This window comes from Ambystoma mexicanum, chromosome 9, assembly GCF_040938575.1.
Source record: "Ambystoma mexicanum isolate Mex_15411 chromosome 9, UKY_AmexF1_1, whole genome shotgun sequence".
NCBI classification, from domain to species: Eukaryota; Metazoa; Chordata; class Amphibia; order Caudata; family Ambystomatidae; genus Ambystoma; species Ambystoma mexicanum.
The window spans coordinates 475,377,855-475,403,829 of NC_090931.1; the positions used below are offsets into that span (position 1 = coordinate 475,377,855).

Below are 25,975 nucleotides of genomic sequence, written 5' to 3' on the forward strand. Positions count from 1 at the left end.
ACTTAGTGGCGTGTTTAAGCCAAACAAAATAAGGAGCAAAGCATACCGACAAAAGGTCAAATCTTTGGACCCCCTACACCCCGGCCACCCCAAGACAGCCGTAGACAGGCCTTACACAAAAGCCCTTCCACAGGAAGCGCATGCGCATGAAGCGCCAATTTCCTATTCTATGAGGATTCTGGGCCAAATGTTTCTTCAACAATTTCAACACGTTGATTTTGCTTCATGCAGCAAGTATAGCAAATGTAGACAGGAACAGGAGCAAAGTCGAGCAGCATGCACCACAGCCGTAGACAACCCTTCCACAAAAGCCCTTCCACTGTATAAATATTATAGTGAACATGAAAAATCAAGAAGGGGCGAGGCGCGCACTCCAGTTCCTGGCCAATATATTACCTGAAAAAAGGCCCCTTCTTGTTTTTTCATGCATTATAGTGAACATGTCTTTGATATATTTGCCACAAACAGGAACATTCTATGCAGATTACTTTATGCAGATTACTTTATTGCTATTAAAAGAAAGTAAACATATTTGTAAAATATTACATATTTATAATTCAGATATCATCTTTTACTAAAATACTACAAATGAAAGCTTCAAAATTAGTGACATGAGGCATGTGTACCTGATTACTGTTTTGAACAAGGTACTCATTGTTATGAACTATTCTAAAATGCTAATAACACACATGTAGAAACAGAAGGGTGGTCTAAATATGTGTAAATACCTAGTGATCTTATGTGATCTTATGTCTGATGCCATTAGTTAGATGATTGATGTCATCAGCAATGTCATTATTATGGTCACAGGCTGCAGTAGTCTTGTGGTAAATACACTCCAATCACTGCAATAACACTCCTGTCACGCATGTGCGTTTCCGGGCGCCTTCCATTATTATTACGGTAATCTTGCAAGATTCCCACGATATGCAAAAACATTTGAACTTTAACTGGCCCTCCAGACTACCCCAAGCTTCACATGGTATCTGCTTTCCTCCCTACTTACCTCTGGCATGATGCAATTTCAACCCTTTTCCTACTCAAAATAGCTTATTTTGCACTTTTCGTTTTCGCATCCTCCCAATATTACTGTGTTAATTGCTTGCATTAAGCAATGTATTTTTTTTAAATGGCGTGTTTTCATTTCTGAAAAGCCTTTCTGCTGCAAAGCACCCTGGGAGATGCAGCTATAATTTTTGTTTGCAAAACATTTGCCAAATCCGTCTTGCAAGTCAAAAGTTATTAGCAATTAAATGTTCGGTTTTCCTATGGAAGAGAGTAGCATTCACACTGCAATTCCCAGGGTGAACCTGAAGTACGGACTTCTTGATGAAAAACAAGTCAGGAAAAAATAAAGTTCTAGAGGGGACTGGACAAATGATCTTGTATTTTCTGGATCCTCTTGTGCCCATAAGATCATGAACGCTTGTAAATAAAGGGCTATGCACTTAATTAAGGAATTCATTTGATGTCTATTTAGATTAGCCTTGTCAAACACAGTACAAACTAAACAAAATGTATGAAATGGAATAGGTTAGAATAATTTTGTTGCAAGGAAAAAACCTATATACCATAATACTAAATAACCAATTTGGTGTCTGGTCGACTTCAAAGGTTTGCCAGGAGTGAGCTACAACACATTATTGCAAAACATTGCCGTCTCATTCTGTGAGCTACGACAGAAAACACCATGTTAATGCCATGCATGTCTTGGCAAATGCAGTGCATCACAATGCCATTTACCTTTGATGTTACATCAATTCCTGTGATGAAGGTGCCAGCCTTGTTTTCATACCGCCTGCTAGTATCCTAAAATACCAAATAAGAGGAGTTTAAATGTTGCAGGTATTCAAGAACACAATCATCAAGGCAGATTTGAACTAGTGCAAAAGCGTGTACAAATAAAGCCTGCAAGTTACTTTCATGACCTCTATGGGAAACACTAGGGTTAGAAAATGTATATCATTGACTATGGTTTGAACTTTATCATAATTTATTCTATTTTCTTTAGCAGTTTAAAACACTAATGTAAAAACAAATGCTTACATATTTACCATGTAAAACAAAATACGAATGTTCCTTTGGAAACAAAATCACTTGCAAACAAGTAGTGATGCATCTTTATTTGATCCAAATGGATACATACTTATCGGTAATCTTTATTACAGCAACACTTAATCATAGTTCTATATTCTTGTGGGCAAATGGCCAGGGATAGACGAGCCATGGGTCCGCACTTAGAAACCTCTTCGGTATTAACCGCGTTATTAAAAAACTATTGTAATTATCCACACTAGAGACACTGATTTTTAATAATCCCTTTTGGGGAAATCCTAAACTCATCTCCCTGTGGGCTTGCTTATACGGGTCACCTTCACGTCAGCGACTTCCTGTTACGTGTAACAAGCCACAATATCTAAAGCTGAACTGAAAACAGGGAGAGTGGGCGGGGCGAGCACAGTGACAAAGAAGAGTTGGACTCAATCAAGAGTAATGAAGATTACTTTTAACTAATCTATTACCTCTTAATCCCTCTTCCTCGCGGCAGTCTTGTATTATAGAGGATATACTAAACTATCAGGCTTTGATAATGGAATGTAATTAAGTTATAACAATGCCGTTAAGCACGCATTGAATAGGCACAAATAAACGAAGCACTACATTGTTCTAGAATTCATTGCCTGAAATATCTCTGAGCCAAAGATTTATCTTTAAGTTAGAAGTATGACAACCTGGAATCTGGGCCAAACAAGGAGCCTTTATGTAAGTTATGTAAATTATCCTTGGCATATCCTTTCCCTGATATACCAGTGATGTTTCAATAAACAAGCCACTTTAAACACTAAAGAACAACAGTTTTAGGGAGAAGTACTTTAGACAAATACAATTTTGAAGGGGTTCATCACGATCCTTACAAAGCTTGCCAACTAAACTCAGCTTGCCCCTCTCCCCTCTTTTAGTTGCCACCCCCCCCCTTATGCTACTTTTCTGTAGTGTCGCGCTACAAAGACCTATAGTCTGAAAAGACTTCATTGTAATGTAAATCATTCAAAGCGTAAAGCAGTCAGTCTATTAAGATTGCATTACTACGAGATCGTCTACACATGCCTTAATCGCTTGTAAATATGAATGCTTATGCTTGCTTTCGCTTTTTACATGTATTTTGAAAGATCTTAAATTATATATGGCAACATTAAAAAAAATTGTTGTGTGCCCGGGCTCAGCTTATAATAAAGAACAAACACGGAAGATAAAGCCCGCCCTGCTGCCCTATATTTGTCCTAAACTTCCATCGATTGACAACCCTCGTCTGTGCCCCATGCTCGCGGCATCCCACAGGAGTTGAGACTCTGGATAGAGAATAGAAGTGGGACCCGCCGAAGGTTTTAGGCCACTACAACAATATAGCTTGTCCACCAAATATTAATGAAGGTGGGGTGTTTGAGCTAACACTGCAACTTAATGTGAGCTTTTAGTATGAGCTTAAGGGTTACTCTCGCTGCCCCGTTTTGAATGACTTAAGCCACTTCCATCCATCTGCTTTAACTTGGTCACCTCTTTAGATATGTATTTAAATGCCCAGCAGCGTAAAGAAACAACATTGCACCTGTTGCAGACACAGACACTGCGTTCACCAACATCTAGCAATAGTGGTGTTCAGTCATACTGTGACCAGTGGACAGAAGGAGATCCTTAGGACGAAAGTGTAAGCTACTTCCTCCTCCAGGAAATGGTAACTGAACACAGTAGGTTTTCCAAATAACTTAACCACCTGGCCGACGTGGTGACCAAAAAAAGTACTTTCATTGTTAAGAACTGCAAAGTAATTTAGGAAAAGTCCAAAAAGACCAGCTTGTAGATCACTCAAGACCGGAATTAGTAGAAAAGGATGAATAAAAAAAAAAAGAAAAGAAAATTATTTTAAAAAAAAAAACACGAAATGGATATTTATTCAAATTGCAGTTGTACGAAAATTACGAACAGCCGAAGATTTCTAATAAACATCCCATTCGGTGCCATTATGGTGGACAAACGGAGCAGGGATATCGTATGTCCCCTGCTCCCTTGCTCACTACAACTGCATCAGAGGGTGCGGGGGTGTTCCATGCGAACTAAACACCAAGTTGAAAAAAGAAAATGGCACTGGAGCACCAGTTTCCATGAACTTAAGTCAGAGGGGCGTTGCAGAGGAATGGAGGAATCTGCGGCACACAGCGAAGTGTGCTGCCAAAAGGTAAGTAAGGGGTGGAGGGGTGAGGGTTACCAGAAATGTCTTCGTTTAAATAACTCATTTTTTTCTCCCTCAGACATTTGTCATTCGATCAAATCATGGACAACCCTCAGGAACAGAGGTAGTCAGGAAGAAGAAGCAGTATCATAGGTATGCAAGACAACCTTCCAACCTTCCCCCCAAAGAACCTGACCTTACTCCTGCAAGGTAAGCCTGAGGGCTTATTGTGCTGCCTATTGGTCGCTGCATCAACGCAAGGTTCCACATGAACAGTGTATTGCACCCGATTTCCCATATTTCAAAAGTGCTGATCTATCCGCTCCCGAGCGCTGCAACTAGAGAATATTGCACTTTTAATACTGCCACCATTTTTAGCTTGGCGGTTGGGCCGCCGCGGTGCTGAGATTAGCACTGTGCCTGGATTCTGTGAACTTTCGTGATCATCGGTGCAAGAGTACGTACATAGATCACAAAGATAAGTAGAAGCAGATAACACAGATGTAACAGATGAACAGTCGTCAGATCTAATACGTCTTTGTTTGTGCACTGGTTTCGCCGGCAGCGGCTGTCCGTTGTTCGCCTTGGTAGAAGTGCCTCCACAAGCACTGGTGTCACGCTCAAATAGACTTAATCTTGAAGGTGATGGCAGGTTCCTTATGAATTTTTTTCTATTTGAATGGTCAGAGGGTGCAGCTTTCATTTTGGGTTTTCTCGTTACATTAGAGCTTGTTTTCGTCTTCGAAGGCACCAACAGCTTTTCAGATGTTGCAGAAACATTCACTTTCAGCAGCATTCCAACAGCGCCCGACTTGGCGGCGCCAGCAAAAACGCCAAACGAAGAAAATTGCTTTTCATGCAATTCCATTTGTGTCTGTGTTTGAGCTCGTAAAACGACACCAATGGACTTTTCAACTGGGGCTAGAGCAGACGGATCTTTTTCTGCAGAGGCCGTTCCACACAAATTATTGGACATAAAGTTGTTTCTCCAAGTACCAATTCATTAGTTATCATTGAGGCTGGTGCTAGTGGTAAATTGCTAATTGCTTGGGTGGAAACAGGGGCCTTAGCTGGATTCATTAGGGATGAGCTCTGAATTGAGCTTCTTATGGTGCGATTTTTGTCCAGATTAACCAGACTGGACTTTTTTAGCGTACAGGCACATAAGTCTACCGTTGAGTTGGCATTTTGTGTCATCCATTTCACTGCAGCTAGCAGGCCAGGGGTCAAGTTGTCATTTTGACAATGGTGGCGCGCAGATAAGTCACAAAGCCAATTTTGCCACAGCACAGTTAGTTCAGCATCAGCTTGTATTTGTTGCTTTAAAAACAACGTGAATTTGTCAATTTGCTCCATTTTTGTTGTCAGATTCATTAGCATTGCGCCCTGATCGCGAATAGTTTCATTCATTGCTTCATATAACTTCACAAAAAGGTATCATTGCTTGTGACGACGCTACAAGCACATTATTGTGAATTTGGATGGCGGCGGCCACTGAAAGACTTGACTTCGCGTTTGGAGTTACAGGATAATCAGCTCCCAAACTTGCGCGGCTTGATGGATCTTTAGTGGTGTTTGAGGCTTTGATAGGTTCACTGAGTCAAGGATCGGTCTTATCCTTTTAGAGCCATTGTGATCTCCAGTCCATCTAGACGTGCTTGGGGTTTCCTGTATTTTCTCTGGTCGTCCGCACGGAAGCGACAACTGGGGCGTAGATGTAAACAAAGCCACCGATGGAGTGTTAGTTATTTTGTGGCAATGTTGGTTTATGGGAGTTTGTACATGTTTTGATACTGGCAGATCGTTAAGTCTTGGCGACTTCAAAGCTGGCAATTTGTTTCTTTGATCCTTCAGTCGTGGGGCTGCAGGAGCGTTGTCATTAGCATCCATTGGACAAGTGTTGATGTACTTTCAGTGAAGTTCGTCAAGATAATTTCATCAGAATCGGAATCAGCGCCACGTTGCAATTTGCCTCTCAGCGAGACAGTTTGCCCGCCGACTTCCAGAAGGCTGGACTTCGGCAAGCTGAACGGTGGTAACAGCGTAGAACTGTTAAGAGGCAAACAAGGCACCTTCTGTGTCTTCAACTGCGATATCGCCGACACCTTTGCGAGCGTCTTGGGCGTTCCAGTCGCACCCTCTGTTTGGAAGCAGGTACCAGGGGAGAGAGGCAAACTAGTGCGTGCCGACTCATGATATAGCGGGACATTACTCAATCGGGCATCCGCAGGGTGAAGGTCCGATGGAGCATATTGAGCCTCAACAATGTCAGCCTGCACAACGTTCGAAGCACTCAATCTCTGCATCCATTATATCAAACGGAGAAAATTAGATGTCAGGCGTATCCGCCCACATTGGGGATAGTCTTTGATCGTTGACAGTATCAGACACTGGTTCAAGATTTGCGAGGGACAACAACGCAGCCGGACGTAGTGTTAACTCTTCATGAAAATGATCGCCTGTATTGATCGAACAGTCAGCTGAGCGCGAGTGTGGAAGCGCGACAACAGCGAGGTTCACGGGCGTCACAGGCTGAGAAGAGACAGCGTTAGACGTTGGGGCAGTAATCTGCAAGGGAGCGGCAGAAGTGTTTTGTTTTAGGTTAACTACTTGTTTGCTTACCTTACTGCCTGGCGTGCCTTTTTTGTAAAACAGCCGTCCATGGATTTAACATACAGCGTTGCTGGAGCGTCTTGTGGCGAGTCTGGGGGCCAATATCAGAGCCAGGCTTAGAAGAGTCAACCATGCCGGCCTCACCACAACCCGAGTCGAACCCGGGCGGACTGGGCAGACTGGGACTCAGTGCCGGACTCCGCACCGCGCGGCAAAGGAGGTTTTAAGCAAAGTATCAATGGAAATAGAAACAGGACACAAGTTTCTCCACACAGTAGCAGCGTCAGTAACAGCAGCTCCTCACTTGATACAGCGAGTGTTCTGGGCAGACTGAGACGTAGTGAATTTCTCACAAAGAATGTCAAATCTGTGACTGTCCACAGTATTTTAGTAAACAGCCTCTGGCACCCATTTGACTGTACATATTTCACTGTGGGTGAATAATAAAGGCCTTGTTACTGAAATAAATGCTCCCCTTTGGAATGCCCAGAGTGTTATGAGATGAGACCATATCAATCTCTCTCATGTTAGTGTGGGCTAGTGCATAGGTTTTTAAATTTGAAATTGTGTACCACGTATGATAGATTGGGTTGTGTAGATAGGGATCGTCATCTCCTTCTTTCCTGTAAGATAGGCGGTACACCACGATAACCTAGGGACAGCATCCCCGGACAGGAACATGGTGTGCTTCTGTCTAAGGACAGTGGTAGTAGAGATTGAATCCCAAAAAAATTGTAGATGTGCTTATATGTGCTCCAAAATCTTTCTTGTGTGCTATGAGATGTTATAGATGTAATGGTGGAGTGAATACTCAGAGGGTTTCTGAAAGGTTCTCCAGTCAGTGATTGAGTATAGATGTATGGTATGGGCTTCACTTAGACTATTCTGCAGCAATTCAGCAGGGGAGGCGATCATTTGGGGGGTTAAGAAACTTCTCGGAGAAAGACATGTGCAATATGCTACGTTGTTCCATGCGAGATTGCGCTTTCATTTTAAAAGACAAGACCTATTTTTTCTTCGTTCCGGACATTCTCATTTATAGAAACCAAAATTTCTATCCCTAGGGGTCAGCGGGGACGCAACATCATAAACTGTGCAGTTGCTGTGTGCGGCAAGGGGACCCTATAATTCGAGAAAAATGCAGGCTTGGCCGCCTGGGTTGTCCTCAACTTGAATTTGTCCTGCAACGTTGACTTTAATTGGGTAACCACTATCAAGCGTGAGAACAGTTAGCCCCTATGTGATTGCACTGGTTTGTTATTGGGTTTATGATGTTGGGGGTCGGAGGGTTGCAAGCTAGGGTTTGGGAGGTGGTGCGGGAGGGGAAGGTACAAGTTGAGGGTTTTAAAACACAAAATCAGCACTTGGTGAGCAATAAGCATATTTGGGATGCTCAAATACTGTGTCACTGGTAAGTTTTCTTTGATTACCTATCCTGTTTCAAATGATACAATTACATAATGGATAGAAAGGAACTATTTTTATTAGCTGGAATGCGAGGCGGGTTGAACAATCCCATTAAAGCGTGCAAGATACTGGCGTATTTGCAAAGGCATAGGGTACAAGTCTTATTGTTAAAAGAGACACATTTTACTACAACACAGGCTAACACTATAACCAAGTCCAGGGGAGATCAGATATTTTATGTCTTACTTTTCAGAGGGGTGATGACTTTGATGAATAGATCACAGTGATTTCAGGCTGTAGAAACTAAGATTGATGCACAAGATCGATATGCTTTGGTCCATGGCAGGCTCAAACCTGTGGCATATATGCAGCTAACGATGACGACACCGTTTATGAGTAAGTATTCAGTCTCTGCATGGGATACCCGACGGCGGCAGTGATTTGGGGTAGCGATTTAAACACAATAATGGATACGTTTCTATATCACACAGGCAGATCATGCAGAGCTTTAACAAGCGCAGCCAGTGCTATATAACAAGGTATGACAGAGGGGGACTATTTTTGATGTTTGGAGGATGTTGCACAGGGATGACGGAGAGGATACGTTCTAGTCCTCTGCACAGGACATGCACTCTAGAATAGACTTGTGTTCACTGTCGTCCCACCTAATGATGAGGTCCAAACATCCAATATCTTCCCTAGAATATTCTCAGACCACTTCCCGATTAAACTAGTGAAAACAGTCTCTCATGCAGTGACCCAGCATCCCTCATGGATATTCAAGCTCGAGGCATTTTCACTTAATATGCTAGATCAGATTACTCAATCTTTCGAGCATAAAGTGGGTTCAGTATTGTCGTGGCCTCCCTCTGGCAGGCTTTCAAGGTATTTACTTGTAGGGTCTCCATGTAAACTGAGTTTGGCATTCTACAAATCGGGAACGAGACCCGAACAACTAAAAGGCGACTCAAAGAGCATGATACACATTATACCCTAAAACCAATGCCCCAAACGAGGCTGGAAATTAAAACAGCCTTATACTCCTTTAGTGAAGCTACGAAAAGGAGCTAAAGTTTGTAAGTACGCCAATGATGGCTTGCCGCTATCGTGAGGCTGACATACAGGGGAAATTGATGGCTCTAGTAGCCAGTAAAGAAACTGGGGGCAGCGGTATTCCATATATATTATCCAAAGACTGGGAAATCCAGACCTCCAATTCTGTTAACACTTCTGCAATTCTACTCCAAGCTTTATGGCCCACCAAAAGGGATATCAGACAGGCAAATGTTGCAGTATCTAGAGGGCATTCGTATGTCCCTGCACTCGAGCGAGGCAAGTGCACTGCTTGAGAAGCCTATAACACTGGATAAAATCAGAACGCCGATATGGGATTTGCCAAAAGGGAAGGCGTCTGAATCGGATTGGGCTTAGCTCAGAATTCTATAAAATGTACTATGCTCTAACGTCCACCTACTTATTGAGATTGTGAAAAGAATCTGTTAAAAGAGAGGTACTGTCAGACGTGTTAAAGGAGGCCATAATAATCGTGCAACTGAAACCTGACAAGCCAGTGGAAGAATCTGGCTTGTACCACCTCACCACCATCTCTTATCATTGTTGATATCAACATATATACCAAAGAAATAACAGCCAGGCTCCTGCCCCACATGCCGCAATTAATAAACTCAGATCAGTCTGAGTTCATCCCATCCACGTCCTATTTAACGGGAAATCCTGTGTTGATCCGAATGCACAGGCAGTGGCCATCTCCTTGGACATGCAAGTGGCCATCGCCTTGGACACACAAGTGGCCTTTCACTCTGTGTTGTGGCCGTTTCTGTTCAATGTTCTGACGAAATGTAGATTGGCCCTCTGTTCATAGCCGGAATCAGGTTATTAAACATGCAACCTTACGCCAGAGCCAGCGTGAATGGGGTGCTGTTAGGAAAGATTTCATAATTGTATGTAATTTGCCCTCCATGTGTACACCCCCTAACTTTTTGCTGCTGTTTAGACACCATCAACTGACTTTGCCAAAGAAGCACAGCTTTCAGCTGCACTCCTTTGGAGTTTTGGCTCACTTTTAATGGGGAAACTGACATGCCCTTAAGACAGTCAGTACTGGGAGACTATTTCCCTTAGTCCTTTTCCCCATGTTCCAACTTTTGTGCAACATGTATCAAGTACACAATGTACCTTCCAGTACAGTGTACTTGGGTCTGTAGTCATTTTCCAAAGGCCCTAGATACTCCCGATGGATTTTTTGAGATGTGCAGATGTGTCATGGACAGGGCTAGTGGCAGCTATTGTTCGCCTAATTTTTAACCCTTTCCTGCCGCATTAACCGCATTTGGCACGAATAGGTGGCCTGGCTCCAAAATGGCCATGCCACAAGGTTCTTTGTCCTGTCCTTTGGCCATCTTGCCCCATCACCTTCCCCAGGTCGAGTGGACCCAGGTCCGTCCTTACTTGGTCCTGCATTTTCCCAAGAAACAATGCTTTTGCGGGCTTCTGCATGTCTTGTGTGTGTGCCTCCAGGATGTGGGCTGGACAGTCTGTGTCCAATACACATCCTGGGTGCCAGAGAGTCTGGAGTGCCCTGAATGACTGGTACCACCGTGGTCTGTGATTGATCCACATATGGAGTGTGTGTTTGTGAGCAGATCTCCCATTGGGTCCTCTTTGTTTTGGCACCAAGGGAACTTTGGATAAGAGGAGGTCAAAAACACCCATACCATGTCGATCTCTGGAGTTCTCACTGAACAAAGGATAGGACCCAAGTATCCTGAAACTACAAAGCTGAGTCGAGGAACCGCTGGTGACCTACTGGAAAGTTTGGCATCCTGAGCCCGCTGTCGTCCCGTGGGACCCCTCTGCATCTGGTCGTCCTAGAAGGTCTGCAAAGACGCTTCGACCCATTGGAATAGTGGGACCAACTAGTCTCGGCACCTTCATCTAAACCTGCAAGTAAGCTTTCTCGGATGTGTCCCTGGGCCAACCAGTGGACTAACCAGCTTACCCAGTTGCTTTGTTCTGTCACCGCCACCGTTTCAAGGAGGCCCTCGAAACTTGGTATACTGCTAGCTCTGTGTCCACTGCACCCTCACCCCAAATTTAGCACACTTGGCGTTCCCAGGTCTGAAGTGGCTGGTGAGTACTTCTAACACTAACTGGTGACCCCTAGTGCCAGGGCACCTTTTTACGCACGAGTGGTCCCTGAAAGTCGAGCTCCTTCCCACTGCTAGTGCAAACTAGCGACTCCATCCCGCACTCTGGAACTGGCTCTGCCTTCAAGTGGAGGTCCTCCCTGAATAGTGGGAACTTATTCTTCATCGCCTCATTCACCTTCCTGAGCTGCTAGAGACACCTGAAGAGACCGTTTCGCCCATTGGAACAACCGCGTGCAAATTGCATTGCATGTACTTTTGAGCACAAGGCTCCTCTCTTCTTAGGACTTGGACTGCCTCCTAGATAGGCGTGTTGCCGATGTTGAAGGGGCTTAAAGACTACCTGCACTGCCCGTTTCCTTCCAATCTAGGTTGTCGACATATTTTGTGAAATTATCCCTTTGGACCCCAACGGCCTTGTATATATATTGTATTGCTTGTGTGGTGTTGGTTTACTTAGTATTGCTGTGATTCTTTTGCTATGGTCTGAGTTACAAAGGCCTTGTAATAAATGTGTTTATATAACACCTGTCTGGGAGTAATGTGCAAGTGTCCTTGCTCTGTGTGCTCATTGGGGTCTTTCAGTCACCCTCACCCCTCCTGAGACCTAGTCTTGACCGCCGCCATAGCTACCTTGATTGGTATGGCTTTTCCAGAAGTTACCCTGTTCCAAGAAACTAGGCTGGCCTTCTGAACTTCTGCCCACCAGGTCAGAGTTCAGAAATCCATAACAGGTGATGTCACTGGTGCTTCACTTAGAGGCACGAGACAGGTCTGCCTTCTGTGCGAAGGACATTCTAAAGTTAAGTAGTTAGTTGAGTTAAATGTGGGTGCACCCTATGGTTTGTGCCACACTAGATGACTAGTGAACAAAATAGCGAAGGGTTTAGATAGAAGTGCACACCTATAGTAAGTAAGATTAGTAAAGAGATTCGAGGATTATGTTGTATAAACTTTTAGGTGCGGGGGGGAAAACTGAGGTCATGGCACAAGACCCCGACAATAAACAGTAAACAGAAAGAGGATTCAACTTGGGAACCCTCCCGTCCCCTGCACACTTTCAAATGTTTGGATTAATCCAATACAGTTGTTTAAACTGCGTTATATGCATTGTACATACATTTGTTTCTAACACATATGGTCAGACACAGGAGTGTGAGATAAAAATAGTGTATGTTCTATGCAGTTCTATGCACTGTAAATAATCTTTGTCTGAACTATAATTCTTGCTGAAAATAATACAGCCTGACTATAAAGATATATATTTTTTTATCTCACACTCCTGTGTCTGACCATATGTGTTAGAAACAAATGTATGTACAATGCATATAACGCAGTTTAAACAACTGTATTGGATTAATCCAAACATTTGAAAGTGTGCAGGGGACGGGAGGGTTCCCAAGTTGAATCCTCTTTCTGTTTACAGGTCTGCCTTCTGTCCCAGTTACTGTTTGCACTGCAAACACTGGCTGACATCAGAAATAAGGGTATCAGACTACGAGGCACTCCCGAACTTATATTGCTATATGCAGATGACATCCTACTATTTGTGAGAGCCAGGACAAAATATAGGACCTATAATAGGAGCTTGGTAAAAGAATGTGCAAATGAATTAGCACCTTTCATCACTAGCCATATCAACAGTTCTTTTGCTACCGACACTATCCCGGAGAGTTAAAATCTGCTTGGTTCTTACCATTACTTAAAAAAAAACCTACATTAGACCCCAACATCCCTACTAATTTCTGCCCCATTACCACTGTACCATTTCTATTAAAAACCCTGGACCGTGCAGCTTACCTGCAGATACAAAAATTCCTGGAATGTAAGAATCTCCTAGGCCTAAGAAAATCAGGCTTCAGACCTGGCCATGGAACGGAAACAGCGCTACGAGACCTTATAACACAAATGGACCAGTACAAAGACAAAAGGCGACCTGTGCATCCTCCTTCTACTAGACCTCTCAGCAGCTTTTGATTTGGTCAATCACAATATCTTGTGCCAACACCTTGAAACTGCAGCCCACTTTTCTCCTGAAGCCATTAATTGGATCAAATCCTTTCTCTCTAATCGGACCATGAGGGTCTTTTCGGATACCTCAGCAGCCCCCCCCCGATATCTGTGACCTGCAGTGTTCCACAAGGATCCTGTGCGTTGCCTACACTATACAATGCATTCACCAAGCTATTATTCGATAAGCTTGACAAAATGGATATCACGTATACAAATTATGCCGATGATACACAAATTCTCATGCCAATCACTGGATGCTACGACACTGATTCGAAAAATGTAAATAAAATCTACCTGGCAATCCAGGCCTGGATGGCTCTCAAAAAAATGGTGTCTTAACAACGACAAGACCAAATTGATTCTAATAGGAAACAAATCTAAACTATGCAATCTCCCACAAGAGTATAAATCATTTACAATCCATGGCAATACTATTGCGGTCGCTAACAAAATATCAACTCTTGAGGTTTACACTGAATCTTCCCTCACTTTAAACAGACAGGTCAACACCATAGTCTCTTCTGCTGCCTACACAGCTAAATTAATTAGAGCTAGCAGACCATTCCTTTCCCTGCAGAACTCCATCACCCTGGCCAGAGCCTGGATACTATCTAGGATTTATTACTGTAACTCACTATTTGCTGGAACAAGCTCTGGAAATATCAAAAAACTACAAATCGTACAAAAGAACGCCATCAGAGCAGCTCTGAATATCCCAGTCAACGAACATCTCATCCACTCGATGGGACATTCACCGTTTCCCAGTCATTGACAGAATTCAATTTAAAAGTCTTATGTTCACACACACATGTATCTCTAATAAGGCTCTGGCTTATCTGAGTAACCTGATCTTCAAAACTTAATCTAATAGACCTACCCGGTCTTCTTATACTAACCTGCTCATCACACCTAGATAAAGAAGGCAAAAGCGGGAGGCTCAAGCTTTACAGTAATTGCACCCAAACTGTGGAACGCTCTCCCCACGCAACTCAGAAATGACACGTCTTATCAGTCCTTCAGGAAAAACCCAAAAAGGTTATTATTTAGTGCAGACCTCCCAGCACAGACTGATCAGTGCCCATACTGACAACCCTACGACCACTATGACAAACACCAAGTATTCTCTACCAATGTAACTGTAGCTATCTTCTGAATGTATGTCTTGTATGTGTAATGGATTATTTCACTACAACGTAAGTGTATTTTCTCTCATGAAAGCCTGGAAAATCTTGTAACCATCTTCTTAAGGGCTGGCGCCTAGTTGTCTTTGGGCTTTGCGCGCTTTACAAATGTACAAATAAATAATCAACGAGGTAACCATTTTCAGCAAACACTCAAGAGGGTGTATTAATTGAGCCAAATCAGAGTTATTTCCCCAGATTCCTAATACGAGACCAGACGCCAATGGGGGTTTGGAGTGGACCGATGTTGCACCGGTTATTTGGGTATAGCAGTACCACACTAGTATCTATATGACTCGACTAAAGACGACATTAATGAGATAAAACAAAATGCAGATGTCACAAACATGCAGGATATCATTTCTAAAAATGACTTTTATTTATTGAATATTTCTAAGGCGCACTAAACTGAAAAAAGGCATAGGGAGGGATAGTGGAGCAAAACAAAAATAACAGTCCAACTAGGCCTTGTGACATTTGGATTGTGCAAGTGCAATATCAGGGAGTGCAGGGGAGAGGTAAGTGACAGTCAGTGGAGGAGGAATACAAATGCAGGTGGGGAGGGGGGGGGAGGAAGAAAGGGCCCGGGGCTAGGCAAGTGCTGGGGGGAGCCCACAGGGGCAAGTGCCAGGCGGGTGTGGGGGCGGACCACCAGCTAAATGCCAGGGCCGGGGTCCAGAATCGGGAGGGAAGCCCACGAGTCAGGAAAAGGGGGCCCGGAAGGGCAGTGCTGATTTGGGGGATGCTGTTTATCACTGATCAAGGCGAGCCTGTTGCCCTGTAAGACTCATAGGGGACCAGGCCGCCAGTCGCAGCGGCAGAAAGGGGCATTAGCAAGGGAGGGCGAGAGGGAAGGAAGAAGACAAGAGCAGGGTCTTGAAAAGCTTCTAGAATTAAGGAGGTCCGAGAGGGGCAAGGAGGCCATTCCAGTAGGAGGCACCTGCCGAAGAGAGAGATCTTACCCCCCACTCTCTGCTCTACATTTTATTTTGTATTTCTCTAGCGCTGCAGCCTGCAGGCATCAGAGCGCTTTACATAAAGACAAGGGACAAAGTAACGGGACAGCACAGAAAAGAGGATTTAAAGTTTGGGTAGTCATTAGTGAGGGATTATTTGAATAGAAAAGTTTTCAGTTTAGTTGGTTTGTTTCGGTTCTTAGGATTTCTGGTAGTGTATTCCATTTTTCGATGGCTTTGGTGGGGAATGCTCTGCCTAATCCATTTACTTTTTTTTAGATAACTTTGCCTCTAGTAGCCCTTTGTTCATAGATCTTAGATTTCTTGTGGGTTCATATTTCTTAAGTTGTTTTTTGGAGGTATACTGGGCCATTTCCATTCGCGGAGTGGTGACCTAGCATCAGTGATTTAAATGTTATTCTTTCTTCTATGGCTAGCCAATGCAGGTCTCTCCTTTCTCCTGTGATGTGATCCCTTTTGGTTTTGCCGGTGATGGTTCTAACCGCGTTGTTTTGGATCACTTGGCATTGATGTATGCATTTTTTGCTAGCAGCTAGCATAAGTGCATTGCCATAGTCCAATCTCGAGAGGATCGTGGCTCTGGCTATGGTCGTGGTGTTTTGTTTATTTAAGAGAGGTTTAATCTTCTTTCGGAGTTTTTGGTAGTATTGACAGTTTCTTTTTAAATATGCTACCTGGGCTTCAGGCCCAAATGATGCTTGCATATAAATTCCTAGTGTCTTTACCTTTTCCGCCAGCGTGCTTGGCGTATCCTTGATGTAAAAGGTTGTGTAGTCTGAGCTTAAGTCTTTTTTTGGCTAGAGGTGAACCAAAGATCATACGTTCGGTTTCAAAAACCATCTGTGTGTCGTCAGTAAAGTTCATGAAAAATATCCCAAGTTGGGTTAGTAGTGTACAAAGGCATCGAAGATACAAGTTAAATAACAGTGGGGAGAAACTAGCTCCCTGCGGGACACCGCAATCCACTGGTCTAGTTGTTGATTGTGGATTTCCCCATATTATTTTGGATTGTCCATCTTGGAGAAACGAAGAAATCCAGTCGATAGCTCCTTGGGAGCAGTTTTCAGCACAGTCTAGGGCCTCTCTGAGCTTTTGATGGTCTAGCAAATCGAACAACACCGAGAGGTCCAATAAAAAAAGCATTCATGCTTTTCCTTGCCTAGGAGTCCTAACATTTCTGTTTGCAAGTCCAATAGGGAGGACTAAGTGCTGTGTGCTTTTCTGAATCCTGACTGCTGTGAATGAAGGAGATTATTGCTGTCGTATCTCTCCAGCTCTGCAATCTCTCCACTGGCTCACAGTGTATACAAGGATTACATTTGAAACCCTCTGCATTGTCCACAAGGCTTTCTGGGGCCCGGGTCCAAAATACCTTCAACTATCCCTCCGCAAATACCTCCCCGCTCGAGCTCTTCGGTCCTCTATCTCCAACTCCCTCAGGGTTAGTCGTTTTTCTAAGAAACAAGCTGGGGGTAGATCTCTGTCTTCGGCTGGGGTCTCCCTCTGGAACAGCCTCCCTGCCACTCTAAAACTTGAGGAGAACCATCTCCGGTTCCGGAAGCACCTCAAGACCTTCCTCTTCTTCCGCCTTCTCTCCCCCTCTTCCCTGCTGATCTGTTCTCTCTTGGCACTGTGCACCTGGCCACCCTCTGTCCTTCGGGCCCAGGTACCTGCTCATCCTGCCACCCTCCCGCACTGCCTCCAGGCCACCCCTTGCACTGGGGTCTGTATCTGTACCCATAGAGCCTCCCCCACTTTTCTTCCTGCACTTATCAGACCTACCCTGTCTGTTGCCTTAAACCTAGCACTTGCAAATTGCTGGCTGCATTACCACCGTTGTTGCCTTTATTATTTATTGTTATTTATCTGTTTCTCCTCTGCTTCGCACTTTCCACTTCTCCCCCCCTCCATGCACTTTTCCCCTCCCCCCTCTCCCATGCACTTGCGCATTCTCAATGTCACTGGGCCTAGTAAGATCGCTGTTTTGTTCTCCCCTGTTCCCCTCCCTTGCCTTGTCGCACTCTGAAACACTTGTGTACAAGCGCGATAGAAATAAAATATCAATCATTCTGTCTAAGTATTCTTGTAGTTGTTCAGTAGCGATTTTATCCAATACTTTCAACAAGAAATTGCAATTCGTAATGGGACGTAGGTTTGATGGGTCTTGTTGGTTTAATTCCAGTTTTTTGGGCAAAGGTGTAACTGTGACTGTTGGGTACAGTCGAGTCTCTGAAGGAGGCGTTTGCCATGCGTGTGAGAAATGGAATGAATATCTCTGGATTGTCGAGAATCCATTTTAGGTGGAAGTATGTTTCCTTTACATGATGTACAGTTTATTTTAGAAAGTGTTTTTCTCATAGTGTCCTTGGTGAGTTGTACGAATTGGAATTTAGATTTTTCTGTCACTTGAGTTTCTTTATTTTTGTGTTTAGATTGGGGTAAATTATTGGTTTTGCACTTGGTTATATTCTCTCTAGCTTTGGGAATTTTGTTGTGAAATGCTGTCTGTACATTTTCACAATCAATCTTAGTGGGTTGGAATGGTAACGAAAGAGCTTTAGGTTTTTCTATAGATTTTAAGATTTTGAAAGGTTTACTTGTAGAATTTGTTGCCGAATCTATTTGATCATTATAGTGTTTTTTTGTGTAGTCAGCATCTGCTTTCTTCCCCTTGGTTTTGTTTGTTTCGGTGGGATCTTTTAACCATTTCCCTTCATGTTTTCTTTTTTCTTGGTTGAGTGTAGTGGAATCTTCATTGAACCATTTCTGGTGATTTACATTGGGTCTTACTTGTTTATCTTTTTCAGGGGCATGTGTATCTAAAAGTTCCTGGAAATTATTATTATAGGTTTGTATAATCTTGTCACAGGGGTCGCTGTCAGTTGTATTACTCATAACATGCTCTATTCCTTGAGAGAGTATCGCAGTGGTTATTTTCTTGAGGTTTCTCCCTTGGGTTTTATTTGGGATGTTTACTGGTTTTTCAATTGGTTGCATGGGTGTAAGTGTAAATTCAATTTTATGGTGGTCGGACCAGATACATGGGTAAATTGTCGGTGCTGTGGTCTCTATATTATGGCAGATTATCCAGTCTAGTAGGTTACCTCTAATAGAGGTGGAATCCTTGTTTATTACAGAGTAGGAGGTCTTCTTCTAACTGTATGGCTTCTGGGTCTTTGGTATTTCCTTGCCATTTGTTTAGGTCACCGAGAAGTATGGTACCTGTGTTAGGGGATTTCAGATTGCTTAGCAATAGTGTAATTTTGTTATTAAAGTCTGAGATTAACGAGGGGGGGTCTGTAGAAGATGATATTGAAGCAGCTTTTTGAAGTGGGGGCCAATTTAATATGTAGAACTTCGCAGCCCATACATTGTATTGTGACAGGGAAGAATTTTAGGCTTTGTTTGGCAATTATTGCTACTCTGCCGCCTTTTTCTGTTTCTCTGTTTTTCAAGTAGATGGTGTAGTCTGTAGGTACGGCTACCTCAATGTTTGGGCCGATTGGCTCTTGTAGCCATGTTTGTGTGAGGCACAGGATGTCAAGTTCTTCGTCTAGAATGTAGTCATGGGCGTGCTTGGTGAGCGACCTTGTGTTCACTAGTCCAATTTTAAGTGGAGTTGGATCTGGCTTGTTTGTAACTGTTGGTTTTTGTGGGTGTCTTTTTTTTGGGTATTTGTTCGGGGTTGATATTGTTTGTGCTGGAGCTAGGTTTGTTAAGAGATGTGTCCTTTATATGTTTTTGAGTGTATACTGGGGGGGGGGGGTTGGGGTGGGTGGGGAAGGTGCTATTTGTGGCATCTCTGGAGTCAAGATAGGTTTTGACTTTTTGTTGGTTTTGTAGACGTAATGTTTGTGTCAGAAGGTGGATTTTGGAATAGCCCATACCTGTGGTTTAGCTTCAATGCAGGGAGAAGATTTGGGCAGCGTTTTCTGCTGATACACCGATGGACGCCGTAGACCGGCTTTGTCGCGGAAGCGTCGGTGCTGAAGCGCCTGACGTTTCCTTAAGGCGCCGTTTAGCACGTTTAGAACTGTAGTTCCCTGATGTATGTGCGCGTGTGCAGCCCCAAGAGGCTGGGTTTTACAGTAGTGCGCAAAGTTAGATGGGTCAAGGAATCAGGAAAAGAGCACTGGTTACTGGAGTTTAAATCTCCTCCAGCAACATCAGTGAAAACAGAAGTCTAAGCAAAAATGGAATCTACTTATGAAATACAAGAAAAAATTGTTTAGTTTTGCAAAGTTTCAATATTACAATAGGTAGTTTCAAAGTGTCACACAATTCACAATGAAGATGTTACTGGTACTGTTTCAAGTATTAGCTGAAAAAACAAGTTGGCTATTCAATTTTCTGCAAGTTCAAGATGACAATGTATACCTACCTTTTGCAATGGCGCGCTGCAAGTCAGTGTTTGCTCATTCACTGCTGATGACTAACAACAGGCTAACATTGACCAAACTCCTATACATGCTTCTTAACATCCCTCCATGGAAGGGCACATTATTTTTCAATGAACTAAGGAGGCTATGTACGGAGTTTGTGTGGGGCCCAGGCACAGTTAGAATCAAACTGAATGGTCTGATAAGGCCTTATGCATAGGGTGGCCTTACAGTGCCTGTTTTTGAAAAGTACTATCTAGGCACAGTTTGCGACATTGTGGTATGGACATTTACTGGCTCCCCCACATGTACGACTTGAAAGGGACGTGGTTGGTAGAGCCGAGATACAAACCTTAGTACTGGACAAGCACCATAAGCCACCACCTCGATCCCGCAGGAACCACACTCCTTGCGTGGAGGAGACTGTTCCTTCTACTGGGAGTCGATGCTCCCTATGACAGGAACCTACCTCTCTGGCACTAACCCTGCCTTAGGTCTCACAATGGAAGGGATGATTTATGAAACCTGGCAGACTGAGCACTTTTGCACACTTGGAGACATGTTTCAGGAAGGAAGCTTAACAGACCAGTCTAGTGTCATGCGTAGACCGGTCTAGTGTCATGTGTAGACTGGGAGGAGGAGGAGCAGTGCAGTTACTACACTGCAAGTGTACGCGGGCAGCATTTAGGCCTACATTTCCAGTGGAACCTGCCCCTCACCTGTGTCTAACATGCATAAACAATGCAACAAGGGCATGAAGAGGGATATCCAACGTACATAAGCTTGTACAGCAACACGCACAACACAAAGAGTCCAAGTGGTATTGAGATTTAGCGATGGAGAGTTTTCTGACAATCAATGGTCAACATATGCAAACTGACAAAAGGTATGTCCTTTAATCCCAAGTTTCCACTTATTCAATTTAAAATCCTTAATCGGCTACACTGTGCTCCAGCCAGAATCAAACTATTTGATCCTGGTGATGAGGGACTATGCCCTCGATGTCAGGGGCCGAATGCTAGCTCACTAAATATGTTCTGAGAGTGTTCAGTACTAGGAGTTTATTGGGTTGAGGTCTGCAAGGTACTTTGGGCTATCATTGGGCTTCTGATGTCAGTAACTGTGCAGTTGCATGCTGGAAGTAATGGGTAAGATGCCCATGCTGGTTTGAAGCCTTTTAAATATGAGCCTATTGCTTGGTAAACGCTGTATACCGCTAAAATTGAACGATTTCTGTGGACATGTGGTTGCCCAGCATGATTTGGTTAACGACATGAAAGAGTTGTGCGCTACTCTCTGTCTGACGAGTAGCAGACCTAAAGACATATGGACATCATTCCGATCCTATCCACATAGTCTGGCTGAGGCTAACCAAGGATAATACATATACCGTATCCGGGGAACTTGTAGCCCACACCGTTGCCAAAACATGCTCCATCGACCAGATCAAGAAGTCACTAGTGAGTCGGGTAAGCCCCGCTTGTCAAGCCACTCAGTTGGGAAGTCCTTGCATATCACATTTTGTTACCCTGTTTGTAGATGCAATCACTGTTGCAATTTCCCTTTCACTTCTATTTCATGTATCCTTACCCATTTCTATAACATAGTAATGAATGCTGTATCAAGTGCATAATAAAGTAGAAAATAATAAAATGACAAAAAGAATAAAACAGAAAACGCTGGCCATGTGGCTATCGCGAGAACTCATTCAAGTGACACCTCAAATTGACAGCGCCTATACAAAATGTGTTTCACAGCTGAAAGGGGTTCCTGAAGAGGGAGCAGAACAAGGAGCGGTACGAGTGAACGCCAAGTTAGTGTATCCAGGTTGGCGGTAGGTTAGAAAATTCTAGAATCAAACCCTAGAAAGGAAACATGGTCATACAAGCAGAGAAAAGGTCACGCGCAGATGAGAGGAAGAGGGAGATTGAAGGATGTGGGGGGAGAGTTGTGTATGTTTTGAGCATGTGATAATGTAAACGAAGCTTAATATACTGTTGTGATATTGTGCGCTACTAGTAGCTTAGATTGGCTCCTAGAATATTTAGCTGCCACAGTCCGATTTTGCAGCGCTGAGGCTACATAGAGTTGGGATTTTAGACTTGTTTTGTCTTGCGGTTATCGTGGAAAGAACAGAAAGTATATCACAATGCACACATGTTCTACAGTTCATCACATTTAACCCAGAACTAACAACGTCCTGCAGCCGCTCAAGAAAATAATGGGCAGGAAAAGGGCCTTTAAAAAAAGGTGCGTTCATTCCTGGCCAATCACAAACCAAAAGATCAGGTTACACTCAAAATCTTTACCCAGTTCCTAGAATCACTTTGAAGAACCATCCCCAGCCATGCCCAATTGGTACCATCACTGCGCCTAGTGTAAATGTCAAGTCCGGACACCATCACACCATTGTCGAATCCATGTCCAGGCTTACACACCGGGTATAGTACGAAACATGACAACATCCTTAGCGTCACAGGTCAGTGCAAGCCCTGACAATTCATTGGGGGTTTACAGTTCCCATGTGGTTAGTGAAATTGTCAGGAATATATACATCTGTTCAAACCTATTTAATGTTCTATGATCCAGATATACCACCCCTTCTTCGATACCCATTAGCACGCCCATCATAGCACCTTGAATCAAGCCTCACAGACAGGATCCATCTCAAATCTTGATCCAACCCCTGCTACACAATCAAGTCACATTCCTAGCTGTTAATTCATATCATCATATACAGCTTTTATTCGACAGTCCATCATTTGCCAGAAACATAAAATCACCACTACAATTAGAAAGGATTGACGACACTCCATGATTGTTAGTGTACATAAGTAAAAAATAGCAACATCATGATGGTACAGAGAGTTGAGCCATACAATCAATACATAATTCATCAATATTTTGGACAACATAAGAAAATGTGCAATTAGCAAACAGGCGCATCCAGTGCTCCAGATAGGAGTTTGGCTTGAGAGTTTTTTTCTCACAATTTTTAGAATTGGAGAGTAAATCCAATTTCAAGAGAGTAAAAATTAGTTTCCGCCTTCACAAGAGAGTAATAAAGTGTCTTAATTTTACGCACAAATGTCAAACTGTTTTTCCAAAACATTATTCACAAAGAACTTGTTGATGCGTATTACCCAGCTTCATCTTCATTATACTTGGACACGAAAACTCTGTTAAGAGCTAATACAGATGCCAGCTAGTTACATCATAAATCAAGTCCCTCACTATCAGCATCACTTCTCTGCCTCTCTGGCTTACTGTTGCTGCCTGGCACTACCTGCTTGACAGCCACTCCATGTTTTTGCTCCACCTGTCCTTCCCTTTGCTACTCCGTTTCCCCTGTCTCCCACTTTCTGATGTTCTGCCTCCTACCCTTAAAGTGTTGCTATGCCACGTTTTGAGGTCTGCTACTCTGTCTCTCCCATCTCTGCATTCTATTATTGCCATTTCCCTCCACATTGTGCTTTATCGGTCGATAGAACTCCTCTTGCTCTCTCATGTCATTAGTCTGGCTATTTCAGTTTTTTCATTTTCTCGGTTGTGGTTGGTACTCCTTTTGATTATCTTTCTTGCCCTGCCTCTCATGTTATTGGCCTGCCTTTCTCTAGTCTGGATTTTCTATTTCCCACTCTCCACGTCTGCTGTTGATTTATGTTTTCTTATTTTACTGTCTCAATGTGTCTTTTTTGCTCTGCTTCTATCCCTCACTCCTAGTGTGTGTGTGTGGTGTGGTGTGTCCCATTATTTATCTCTTGTTTCCCTTCTCACTTTCTTTGTTGCTCTTGTATGCAACTCATTGGTCTCCCTCTTCCTGCTCAAATTCCTGTTTTGGATTGTCTACTACGTTCGCCGTCTCCCAACACCCACTTTGTTCTCCTTTATTGCTTACGTTCAGAGTTGCTCTTCTTCTCCTTTTGTCTTTTGACATAGCACCAATAAATATTCAAAAAGCTGAAAATGCCTTTTCCATTAACAAATCTAGTGCAGTGTTCGAATTGGGTGTTCCTTTTTAGATGTGTGCAAACCTTTTGGCCATTAGGCTGCGAATTATAGGTTTAGCGGTGTGTTTTATCAGATACAGCACTTGCTTGAAGGCAGATGTTTTACTAGCACTGCATGCCATTACAAGCATAAGAGCTCAGATGAGATGTGCTTCTTCTGAACCATTACAGGTATAGCAGCCCCGACGAGAGGTGTGTTTTCAGAACCAATACAACTATAGCAGCCCTGATGAGATGTGTGGTTTCTGAGCCATTACCGGTATTGCAGCTCTGATGAGGAGCTGTGTATTCTGAGCAATTGCAGGTATAGCAGCCCTGATTAAATGTTTGTGTTCCGAATCACTGAACATTTAGTAGCCCTTTTGATAAGTCGAAAGCTAAGTCAGCTCTATTAGATTTGAATGTTACCTGCATCTTAAACACATAACTCTGACACAGACACATTAACTCATCTATCATCAGGATTTGAACTAACAGGTTACACACAGATCTCTACAGAAGGGTTAATGGCCCACTGAGCTACCTTTCGCAACACGCTGTTGACTCGGAAAGTTAGGACACCGAGTTCCATATGAGGCTTGCATGACATAACTGGCTTGTCAAAAGCTCTCAGCAGGTTCGGACTTTCCTATATGAGTCAGGCAATTCATAATGTGGCTTTATAACATGCTCTATTTTTGGCAGTGGGACTCAGTAAATAGGACATAAGAGAAGCAGACGTTTTGAAAACCACAAGACCAAGTAGGTGGTTTTGAAACATAGGACGGTAGTACCATCTTCTCACACTGTCTGCCAGTATCCATCACACCAGCTCAGGAGAATGGTGGGAGGATCTATGTGAAAATAACATTTTTTTACACTGTGAGCTCGAAACTCTTGCAAATAAAACAACAAATGTTCTGTATTCTTAATGCCGGTGAGACCCCCCCCAAAATCCCTCCCCCCCAACTTCATTAAATACCCCTACCCAACCTCCCCATCTATTTTGGGGGGTAAATTGTTTTCCATGCAAGGTTTTCTACCTTGCAGTAATGGGATTTGGTACTTTGTAGGGATAACGATGGGAAGAGCTCAGACATTGTTCTTGCTAAGTACTTTAGCTTGCTGCAGAAATGCCAAGAGATGTTTGTGCTTTGTCATTACAGCAGCTCTGTTAAGAAATTCAAGTACTGCCCAAAGCAAAGTCCTGCTAAGAAATGTGGGTATGGTGCAATAAGCCCTGTTGTGAATAATTGGCATTGTGCCATGACATGCGTATAGCAGATCTGCTAATAAATTAGGCTACTTTGCCTGAATATATAGCAGTCCTGTTGAGAGGTTCTTTATTTACCAGTGTAATCTGTGCCACTGAAAATATATACAGCACTGTTTCTACCTGTATCCATTATGCCTGCTTGCAGTGGGTGGTAAGAAAGGGAGTTAAAGTAAAGCTCAGACCAGATGCCCAGCTATTTCTTGCTCACCAAGACAACAAACTAAAACAGTGCCCTTTCATGCATGCAAACACATGCAATCTTAAGACTGATAAAACGCATCTTCATGTAGAACACCAAAAGCTTTGCCTTCTCACAAATGCCAAACTGCTTGCTTGGAGGCGCTCCTAAAAAACTTCAGGACATCAAGACCCCCAAGCCATTAAATAAAATGGATGTGCCATTGTGATGAAAAGAAAACAAAGTATGAAATGCCCATGCTGCTGCAACTCAGCTGCCTTTATTGAAGCTGATTGAAACAGAGGAAATTGAAGCAAAAATACAGCCCTAGTTTGACCCTTTTCATTTTACACAATACTGTGCCCTAAAGCAATGTGAAAAGCATGTTCATGATTCAAAATGCTTTAATAACACTGTAACTTACTAATTGCAGGCAGTTGAACAAAGTGAACAAACAAAAACACAAATTCCCTTCTACATTACGCCAAGTATTATCTTGATAGAATTATTAACAGAGGAGAGTGTTGAAACAAATAAACAGAGCAGGTCTCATCCCAGTTGCTTCTT

At 43.2% G+C, this 25,975-nt stretch overlaps 1 protein-coding gene across 2 annotated transcripts in view; it reads right to left on the minus strand.

The window, feature by feature from the left end:
* The window catches only part of NCBP3 (nuclear cap binding subunit 3), a 552,095-nt gene that overhangs the window by 523,886 nt on the left and 2,234 nt on the right, over positions 1-25,975 (minus strand). For both annotated transcript variants that reach the window (XM_069615023.1, XM_069615024.1), the window contains exon 2: positions 1,744-1,809. In XM_069615023.1, the coding sequence (XP_069471124.1) occupies positions 1,744-1,809 (66 nt within the window). The remainder of the gene's footprint in view (positions 1-1,743; positions 1,810-25,975) is intronic.